The sequence below is a fragment of the Salmo salar genome, chromosome ssa15, assembly GCF_905237065.1.
Source record: "Salmo salar chromosome ssa15, Ssal_v3.1, whole genome shotgun sequence".
NCBI lineage: Eukaryota > Metazoa > Chordata > Actinopteri > Salmoniformes > Salmonidae > Salmo > Salmo salar.
In genome coordinates, this window is record NC_059456.1 from 37,332,898 (window position 1) to 37,344,560 (window position 11,663).

At 42.1% G+C, this 11,663-nt stretch overlaps 1 protein-coding gene across 2 annotated transcripts in view; it reads right to left on the bottom strand.

Moving 5' to 3' along the window:
* LOC106571368 (sodium/potassium-transporting ATPase subunit beta-1-interacting protein 2) overlaps positions 1-8,214 on the bottom strand; it is a 167,972-nt gene extending 159,758 nt beyond the window's left edge. For both annotated transcript variants that reach the window (XM_014144383.2, XM_014144382.2), the window contains exon 1: positions 7,098-8,214. In XM_014144383.2, coding sequence (XP_013999858.2) covers positions 7,098-7,151 — 54 coding nt within the window. In that variant the 5' untranslated portion in view covers positions 7,152-8,214. The remainder of the gene's footprint in view (positions 1-7,097) is intronic.
* Positions 8,215-11,663: the final 3,449 nt, after the last annotated feature.

Genomic DNA, 11,663 nt, shown 5'->3' on the forward strand with positions numbered 1-11,663 from the left:
CCCCGCCATGTCTTGTTTCATATAAGCATCTTTGTTTTGGTCTCAATGGGATTACATACTCAGTGTTTTACCGCTGCAGTCAGAGAGAACATCTCCAGGGATTTAACACAGCAGACAGGTTATGCAGAGGCACTATGGGTACCGGTATTCATATTTAATGGGGAACAGGCTGTTTATTATTAGATTGTAAAGTTTGGGAACACTGCTTTTAGGAGAAGATTCATAGGTAACAACTGGAGCTTGAAACAGTCAATTAAAATATTGATCTAACAACTATACATTTTTTTCCCAAAATAACAGCTTTCTGTCAGAATAAAAATGACTCACATCATAAAAGTATCATTTTAAACTGGGTGGTTCGAGCCCTGAACGCTGAATGGCTGACAGCCCTGGTATATCAGACCGTATACCACGGGTATGACAAAACATTGATTTTACTGCTCTAACTACGTTGATAACCAGTTTATAATGGCAATAAGGCACCTCGGGGGTTTGTGGTATATGGCCAATATACCACGGCCAAGGGCTGTAGCCAGACACTCCGATTAGCGGCGTGCATAAGAACAGCCCTTAGTCGTGGTATATTGGCCATATACCACACCCCCCGTGTCTTATTGCTTAAATATAACACATTCTTTGACATGTTATCATGGCACAGGCCCCTCATCTCTTGAACAGTCAGTTGTCATTGTTCCTAAGCATCCCTGAACCAATCACAGCTACACTGTTTACGTATCAATCCATCCCTCTAATAAACAGGTAGGCAGGTCCTCACAGAGACATGGCGTCTGCCCTACATCCCCGCACTCAAGGCTCATCGCTGAGGTCAAACCCCATGTAATGAGAGCTGTCCTCAGAGCCGTGGACGTGCCCATCTACAGCGCCATGTTTACTTATCTCTGGCCTTAATCAGTCATCCACTAGCTTAGTCATCCCATCCTCATCCAGCGGCTAGCTCTGTTTATCCCCCAAGGTCCTCCAAAATTACCCTGCAGAATGCCTCTGATGTGCCTTTAGACCTGTGGCCACTCAGGCCTGCCCTCGTCTCTCTACAACCGCCTCTCACATGCCTCGCTGCCTCATAGCCACTCTACCGAGCCACATGCTTTCATTGCATTTTCACAGCATTCTGACAACAGTCAAATGGCCGGAAAGAGATTGAGCAGGATAGAATAACAACTTTGGTTGGCAGACTGCATTTAGATATCAAAAGTTAACGCCTAACTCACAGTGCTGTTGTCAGACAAAGCTGGAATTTTTAGTAGCTTGTCCAGCTGTCAGAAGTTGGGAGTCCAATTTAAATACCTCTGCAGTTAGACACATTGTGCTGCCTGCATTTCTTGCCTGTTACTTGCTGTTGCTAAGATACACTGTCATTTTTTTAATACTTCAGCTCAATGGAGAATTACCCTAACAAACAGACAGCAGCACTGGGGTTCATCTCATTGTCCTTGTACTACTGTATGTGCTGAAGGCATCTCTCCTGTCAGCAAGATAGACAGGGATGAGAGGATAGGTTAAGGTAAAATTGGGGGTTAAAAGCAATGGGCATAAACTTTCTAGAGTGACGAGGTCCTCCCCACACACATATTCACAGCACTCATAGTTATGGGTCTTGCTAAGATTTGAGGGATTTATAACATTTTGAAGAGTCATTAAATCTTTCTGCCTTCTTAGATATCAATGGCAGTTCAGGAAGATGATTGAATTTGCTCTTCTCCACATCAAGGACTTTCTTTACATGACAGGTAGCTTTCTGTGACATTACCTTCATCTTTCTGACTGCATAGACCACCGACTGACAATGCCTCAGTCACTACAGAGGTTGGCAGACAATGCTGAGAAACAAGCCACCGCTCCTCTAACGTTATGTAATCTCTATAATTTGTGCAGAAGGGGTGGATGAGTCAATCAAATTAGAACAGGTAGCTGAGACCGTAGCATAGGGGTTTACAGTGTGTTAGTTCCATCAGCAAAACCAGTGTAAAGGCTGAAGGGATGTGTCTGGATCTGATAGGACTCCGTGGCGGAAAATAATGCATTCATTGTAATAACCCATGTTAGAATCTAATCAAGGGATGTTATTACATTATAATATGGTTAGTGGTGGTACTACAAATAGCCTCAGGATATAGTTCAGTAGACTCATAAGCCAATAAAACCTAATGAAACATGGCACCACTCTGCAGTTACTCCCATATATTTCTATATAAATAAATGATCCTTTGATCTGCTAACAAGCATACTGTACTGGTTCACTTGGAACAAGAGGCTTTTCACCTTAAGGGGTAAACAATAAAAAACAAACCAGGCAAAACCGAACTCTCCATTTGGATAAACGCAAGGGGTTTTGCAAGCCAGGCAGTAAATATTGAGAGAGAATTTACCCACCAACTTACTCCCCCATCTGTCAATGCTGAAAACCTAAAGTCATGTTCCGAGCCAGCTGATGGCAACTTTGTAGCTGTTGACAGATTTTTGATAGGCTAATGATGACGCACAACCTGCTTTTTTTCACTATCGGAATCAATAAAGTGTTGCTGTCAGGGCCTAATTTAAAGCCTTGTTGTGTTGGAAGCCAAATGCATAAATCCAGCTTAGTATGTTACAACTGGGAGAAAAACAGCCAGTAAAAAATGAAACCAACCGCCTACTATTTAGACAGATGCTATCCCTAAAGACATGAAATACATTAAACAGAATTGCAGAGAAGTAAACTTCCTAACACTGAAGCTTGCTAGGCTAAACTCCATGACAAGAATGAATGTATGAAATGGAATACAGGGGAAACATAGCGGAGACAAAATGCAATTATGCATTTGCAGCCAGTGCAGTGCTATATTCATTAATACCTATAATATCATATAAGTGTGCTGTTGGCAGGTTTGGGACTGCAGAGCAGAAGACAAATATGGGCCCTGAGGTGAGGAATTTGGACAATTTATGCCAGTCATTCTACAGACATGGCTTTGCCATCACGATCAGGGATGGATCCTTCATTTTCCCCATCTCTGGAGTGAATTCGCATTCTGATTCCTAAATTCAATTAAATTCTCCACCAAGACTGTTAGGGCCCAATTTGTAGATGCATCTCCTCTATGCTCTTTTATGATCCCTCCAGATGTTTTCTTTGGATCACGTTGTCAAGATGAACGTTTAACGGATATACCTGAAAGTAGGCATACCAATCCTAACAAAAATGTCAAATTGTGCATCGGCAGAAACTTCTTATGCTAAGTGGATACATTTATTCAGACTCGATTCCAGATTAATTATAAAGGCATGTCCATTTACTATTCGCCCGACCAATTAGTTTACAATATCAGTCTAAACACATATTCCCAATTGTTTACCTGCCCTGCTTCAATGATCTACAGCAAGTGGACCATAAATAACTAACTACAGCTCATTCAGGAATGCAATACCAACTTGGTCAATAACGCTGTAATTGCTGTGTACCTCGAGGCTTTTTGCTTGGACTTAATTAGTCTATTGGAGATTCTGCCCCTCCCATAATTTGACTTAGACTTGAGTGTCAGTTTGCTTGAACATAATACCTTAATGGAAATGCAGCAAATACCTAAATACTCTAGTAATGATGCACTGATACGGCATACAATAATACGTACAGTGAATGAATGTAATTGGAGGGCATGTAAATGAGCAGGCCTCCTGAGCACCATCCCCTCCTCAGAGAGCCACAGCTCCTTCAAGAGCAGAAGTTCAGACCTCCCACACCTAGCAACCACACGGAGACCAGCTGCCAGTAGCCAACATCAGTCAGGAAATTACATCTTCAAACATAGCCCAGCTTTCATGTCCCCTATTTCAGATGTAAGAATAGTACAGGGTAAGTGCTCTGGACAGTTAACAGCTTTCCTTAGGAATTTATTGACTGCTTTATAGGGTTTAATTCATGCCACACACACGGCCTACCCAGCTGTCTTTGTTTAGCCTGCAGGCATGTCTAGGGGTGACGCACACAGTTAACATTCCCTGATATAAAAAGCTGGAATCAAAGAACTTAGGGCCAATTATCTTTTAAAGGTCCAATGCTGCAACCATCTGGTCAACAGCTTCCTATCTACTGTTCCTCCCAGCAGCCACCTCACCCGGCTGCTGTTTCAACATCATACAACAATGAGACTATCCCATAACAACACAGGGGGATGAGTTGTAGTTTGTTGGTGGTCGTAACCAGCTGTAACAGAGGAACTTGACTTCCAATGGTTAATGCCTTTCCTTTCCAGCAGATGCTGATGAGCCATGGCAGTGTTTAACTTTCACTATCAGATAACAAAGATACAATAAGAGCTGGGGAACCGAGCTAATTTACACTACTGAGGAACCATATTCATATAGATATGCTATCCCTGCTTCCACATAAACACCAACAGGGGGTAGAAGGAGAAGCTAGCATATTTAACAGTTTAACATATATTTACTTGTATGAAAATGTAAATGTGTGAAGCTTTTTCAGTGGAACATACCAGCAATGTGACATTAACCGCGATAAATGTATGTAGTATGAAGCATACTTGATAGGTTAAGCTATCACAAAAATAGCCTAGAGATAGAGGAAATACACTGTAAACTATACAGCAATTCAACATGCACATGATGAGGTAATTAATGAAAACTGAATAATAACTGAGAGGTTCAAAAGCAGGATAAAAACAGGTCAATAAACCCTACATTGTGTAACATTTCATTTCATAATTGGTCATTTAATCAGATACACTTGAACAGCACAATCTCCTCTTAATCCTTGTTGAGTATTGTGTGAATTAGCCCCATATTAAGATCCATTCTGAAGCACGGATTGAAGCACAAACAAAAGGAAAAATGCAACTGTCGTTATTAAACCATTTCAAAAGCTTTTCCTCATGCTTATTTAGCATGGATCATATGGTTGGACAACAAATTGTCCCTTTGAAGTCGTTTTGAGAGCATTAGTTCTTGGTTGTTTAAGTGTTGTGTTTACAAATATACTGAGTGATAGGCGATGCTTGAAAGACCTAGCATGATAAATTGTTAAGTTCAAATGGTCTAATCAAGGCACATGCATATATTGCAATAATAATGAGCCTATTTTTTTGGTGCATAATTGCTATGCTATAATATGACTACACATCAAATGGTTTGGAAATAGTTTACAAGTTCTGACATCAGCCAAGGCCAAGCAGTCAGCTCGAGTTAAAGGGAAAAGCACAGATGATTAGATAAGCCTAACAGGGCTTTCCTACCTACTCGAGGAGTCTGTTACCAAAAATACAGCTGCTGCTTCAGAGCATTAACAAAACACTTACTGCTGCTGCTGCTGCTAAACGCGGCCTAGTGGAAAAGGATGCATTCCTACTGCAGCTTTGAGACACCACAGATGTGTTTGGAGCGAGCAACCCTGGCATGCAGTAGGTAGGCTACACAGGACCAGAGAAGTGTTTGGCTAAATGCAGCCTGTCAGGAGGATTGGGAAAGGTCATCTCCAGCTCTGTGTGCATGAGAGCTCATTGATCATAGGGATATCTGTGGGTGAGGCTGGCCAAGGTATCACTGCTTCAGAACAACTCCAGAGTGGGCTTTCAGACACAGCTGTCCTGTGATCTCTGCTGAAATCTCCCACATCAAACACCACTCACAGTACAGAACAGGTACACGGTGTCTGTGGAGCACCAACATTTTTCATCAGAACATACGAAAAAGTCTGAGTAAACTAACAGTAACACATACGGAGACATTTTCACTACAACCAAATATACTTGCAAATATTTCCTTTTCAAGTGCTAAGAGAGGACTAAAACCCTCTTAGAAAGGAGGTGGCTTATCATGTTCTGTAAATGTGTAGCAATCTGCTAACCATGTGAGGAGAGCAGACCCATAGCTAGGTCTCTAGCCAGGAGTACTGTGAGCTGTAATTAAAACTCCAGGGGGTGGCCTCGCCCACCATGACTAGGCTGAGTCTCTCTAACAGGGGCATGTTATAAGACATGTATAGCCATCTGCACATGCTTAAGCGGCAAGCTGAACAAAACTTGGACTGTCATGTGACCTATCACGCTAGGGTGATTTATCATAGATACCAGCTGGTGGATAGTGTTGAGATTGTCACCACCACCTATTATCAGTTAAGTGACAGTGAGTCACTGTAGGCTAAAGGTCACATTTTTTATGACAAAAGAGACATCCTCATGAGTGATGAAACAAGAGGCATGTACTAGGCTACTTGCCTCTCCAAAAGACCCGAACACCTGCAATAATAGTCCATCACCTCACCTGCCATCAGCCACTGAATGTGATAAATGTTACCCAGAATACACTATGTTGACTAGCATCACTTCCAGTACATTTGAGTCATTGATGATTGCATTATCAGTTGCAATCCATCTAATTCCACAATAATCCTACACGACTCTTAGTCAACTCCACGATGGGGTTGAGCCGCGACTAGTGTGGGCAGACTGGAGCTCCGACGTTTTTTTTTCAATAAAAAACGACTGATCTCAGCACCCAAAGAATAGCCCGCAATTACAAAGAACACTGTAGTTTGTAATTGCGGGCTATTATTTGGGTGCTGAAAACAGTAATTATTTTTTAACATAAACTACATTTTATGTGACGTCGGAGCTCACACCGCCCACACTAGTCGCTTGTGAACTAAATCGTGGAGTTAGGTTTATTTTGACATTTCTCACTATCCGACTGTATAGCGGAACCATTCACCAACACAACCCATCCCCGCCATATCACCATGCTTCCCTGGCATCTGTCCCAGGTGGTACAGCTGGTAAGAAGCCTCTCATGCGTGCAGTCAGTGAGCACCGGGAGGAGCAGATGCGTGAGAGCGCCCCTTTTGCTCCAAATGATCATATTCCCACGGGAATGATCCGCTCTCTGAATTGTGGATTCGGTCGTACTACTGGGCAAGGGTGTTACAGGCCATCTTAACCATACAGTTATTGATTTGGGGCGGAAGAGTTGACTTAGGAGTGCATGTCCGCAGTTGGCTGCTATACAGGGAAGTAGCTATATATCACCCTCATCGCATCTCCCCATAAGGAAAGCCATTACGCATGTAATAATTCATATCATAAACTCACCAATTGCATGCCACAGATAAAGGCCAGGGTGCATCGGCCACTGCAACAACCCATTGTGTACTGTCCACTTTGGATCTCCGCTCCACGTGGGTCGCTGTAACTCCCAAATCCCCGAATCTCTCCGTTGGTCGCCCGGGCAGTTACAATGACGCGACCACACTGTACAGCGGCGCGCGTTTCAGGCAAAAATAGATGAAGACAATTATGATTGGCAAAACAATTTGATAATATATATTATGTCTCAACAAATAGTGGAGAACTTTGAATTAGTCATACGGGTCCAGCTGTTCAAAATTCTGAAAGTCGGTCAGCTCTTAATTAGCATAATTAGGCCTACTATCTGGTTATTATACGTCTGAGCAGTCCAGGGATAAACTATAAACTAGAATTAAAGCCTCTGAAAATGTTCTACAAAAAAAATCCAATCAAACATGGTCCAGAATAAAGTGCCAGTGGGCACTAGGCAGAATAGTATCCTATCCTGAACACAGTGGCCACTTGAAGAAATGAACTGTGTCAGGCTATTTCTGAAAGGGTCCTTTGCTGAGAAACAAAGCACACCAGTGTTCTTTAAGCCGATGGGGTTCTTCTCATTGCTCCTCCCTCCACCGTCGGGTTGTTCAGGTCCCAGTCTGCAACTGAACTAAACAGCGCGCGCCCTTTACTTTTCACACAGAAAGGCTATGGACAATGTAGAATTCAAAGCAGTCCGCCGTTATTTTCCCTGCTTAAAGCTCTCTCATAGGAGGCATGATTCGAATATGAGAATTTCAGTTATGTCCAAAATCGGTGGTGCTGAACACAGTCCTAGTATCCTCCTCAGCAGCACTGTGCATCTTCAGTAGCCCGGATTTCATAACCGCTGATTGTCCCTTGTTGGACATGTAACATTGTTCACTTACACATAGAGAATCCCGGTCATATACTGTAGATATTGTCGGTAGGACAGACAGTGCAGTAAAAAGACGGACCATAGAGAAACGCGGTTCACCTTGCGCGGACGCCAGCCCCACCATCTGACGCTCCAGATTGAATGAACCACACGCAGTGTTATACACCGCAGGGAAGCGGCTACGTTCCTTTGAGCCGGAGATGAGATATAGAGTGCAGCTGAGGACCTGACCATCACTGAATACACTGGATTAGCCCTCCGTTCCGATTCGCACTGGGCGTCAGTGGCAGGGAGTTGATTTGATATCGAACTAATGATACTTTTGATTCATCACCTGTAAATCAGGATGACAGAGAGTCATCCAGAACAACACCTCAATTAAATGAAAGTAAAAAAAGGTTAGCCTATTGATGTAGCCAAATAATAATAGGGCAATACTAACAGGCCTTTAATTTAATTAATCTTAGCTGACAGTTTCATCCAAAGACATGCACATGCTGTTCCAAGTCCAACCATAGCCGCCGGAAGTAGGGGTGCTAAGGTTTTTGCAGCACCCCCTGATAAACTGAAATTTGTGAATTATGTCTTTATTACTCCATAATTGGCACATCATCGTCCGGGTTAGGGTTTGGCCAGGGTAGGCGGTCCTTGTAAATAAGAATTTGTTTTTAACTGACTTGCCTAGTTAAATAAAATAAAACATGTATTAGTGGAGAAAAACACTCCTCACCCCCCATCCAAATGTATAATAAACACCCCACCCCCCATCTTCCTGCGGCCATGAGTCCAAACATCATGTTCAACCCATGAGCCAAACACATATGACTCCAAAGTGGCCTCTGAAAATAACATGCACTAATGGGTACATTGTAGAACAATTGCCTGTTCTTCCATCATGTTGTATACTCCCCCTCATGTCTTTTGATTGGCAAGGACAGTTATCATTCTCTATCGCTTTCTCTCTCTCCCTCTCTGGTACACACACAAACAGAGCGAGAGAGAGCACACACATACTCACAGACATACGCACACACGCACACTCACTCACGCACGCACGCACACACGCACACACACGCACACACACACGCACACAAGCAGCAGTAGTGGTGTTTATTACATGGCTTAATTATTGTAGTAATCTTGAGTGACAGTATCATGTATTTACTGTCTGATATCCTGGGGGTAATGACTAGTGGCAGCCATGCATCCTCCTTGGAATGATTTTTTTAGAGAGAAATGGAAGACTCTTGGCATAGCTCATCCATTGTAATCTCAGAATCGTTTCCTTAAATGAACTATGAAACTGATACATACAGAGATATAGAGAAAGGTGGACATGTTTTTATCTGTCATGGCCAGATGCCTGTTGGTGCAACACTTGGGATCTGTCACTGAATTGCTGTGATATTTTAACTTTTAAGCTGGATGGTTGTCATAAACAATTTGAGGCAAACATATTGGAAGGTGGTGTAGGGTATACAAAGCAGCCAATAACAATGGAGATAGCTGAGCTAGGCTTGGCTTATCTATATATTTTTATTGGTCAGCCCATAGTGTTTTGAAAAATGTTTTTGTGTACTCTATTTGTGGATATTCAATAACCCAGAAACCGGCTCATAATGTCTGACTTAACACCTAAGTGATGAGTAATTCACTATATTTCCTTGTTGAAGATAGCTAGCTGTTACATCCAAATGTATAATAAACATGCACCATCTCATTATCCTCAATGCCCTTTCTATGTAACGGATCATCATATCTTATTTGGCAAGTCTAATGAAGTAGTCCTGTGCCTGTACTCAGAGCTGTTAATGGCTACATTAACTGTCAATAAAGCATGTGAATGTCCACCTCTGTAAAGCCTCACTAAGCTCAGACAGCATTGATTGAACTTTTTGACTTTTACTTCATTTAGTGGTGCGATAAAGCTATCTCCTTTTAAACGTTGAGTTTTCACCTTCAGTGAACTTGAGATTCAAAGAGAGTGGCACAGCCCCAGCTGTCACTCAGAATGATGTCAGGGTCTATGTGTGGCTACTAGACAATCAGCTGCAGTGTTGCTGGAATTCAGGCTCCACCTGGTCGAATGACTGATTGGATTATTTCAGTGTCTTAGAGAGAATACATGCACCTCAGTGGAGGTTGGTGGGAGGAGATATAGGAATCCAATCAATGGAACGGAGTCAAACGTGGTTTCCAATCATTTGATGTATTGTTCACTCTTCCTATAGCTCCTCCCACAAACCTCATGTGATGCATGAAAAGGTACACAGCCCATTATGGGCTTATGGTATGTGTATTGTATGTTTTGTCCTCTATTTCGTGCTTTGCAAAGAGTGATACACATCTTAAACGCCCTGAAGGTATCATACAATTCAAAAAGAAACAGTAAATTAAACCAATCTACATTTTCAATTTCCCACTGAATCCATTGCATTAAAATCTATCTATTGCCATGGGCAAAAATGCTGTTTATTACACTGTTTTTATTTATGACTGTGGTTATTTGAGGTCTGTGGAACAATCTCCTCCTGTGTTTTTTAATGGCCGAAGCTGTGGCTCCACCATGTCTCGTTGTCACGTCCTGACCAGTAAAGGGGTATATTTGTTATTGTAGTTTGGTCAGGACGTGGCAGAGGGTATTTGTTTTCATGGTTTTGTGTATGTGTTTAGATAGAGGGATGTTTGTGTAGAGTGTTTCTGGGGTTTATTGGTGTAAGTGTCAATGTAGAGGGGGTAGTTGATTTAGGTGGTTCGGGGTGTGTGTATATTGTAGAGGGGTATTTGATTTATGTGTTCCGGAGTGTTGGGTATGTTCTTGTGTTTGTATTTCTAAGGGGCTGTTCTAGTTTTGTATTTCTGTGGTGGCCTGGTATGATTCTCAATCAGGAACAGCTGTACATCATTGTTGCTGATTGAGAGTCATACTTAGGTCGCCTGTTTTCACCTGTTAGTTGGTGGGATATTGTGCTGTGTATAGCTTTGTGCCTTACCGTCCTGTTATTCGTCGTTGTGTTTTGTATACGTCTTTGTTTTGGGGTTTTCCTTCTTTGTCCATAATAAAGAAGATGAGTGTACATATTCCCGCTGCGTCTTGGTCTTTAACCTACAACAACCGTGACACTCGTCCCTTGTCCTGCCTCCTAGATTCCTTTCCACAGACCTGAAGATTCAAATCACATGCTGCGTTCCTTTCTTTTCTACTTTACGTAACAACTTCTGTGGTCACCCTCCCTTCACATTTCTCACTGTCAATTGTGAATTATAATTCTTAAAGATTTACAGGGGAAACGTCCATGAAGCATCTGTATTCCAACCATTTGATCTCAATCAATTGCATGGGGAAATGCATTTATATACTGCTCAAAAAAATAAAGGGAACACTAAAATAACACATCCTAGATCTGAATGAATGAAATAATCTTATTAAATACTTTTTTCTTTACATAGTTGAATGTGCTGACAACAAAATCACACAAAAATAATCAATGGAAATCCAATTTATCAACCCATGGAGGTCTGGATTTGGAGTCACACTCAAAATTAAGGTGGAAAACCACACTACAGGCTGATACAACTTTGATGTAATGTCCTTAAAACAAGTCAAAATGAGGTTCAGTAGTGTGTGTGGCCTCCATGTGCCTGTATGACCTCCCTACAACACCTGGGCATGC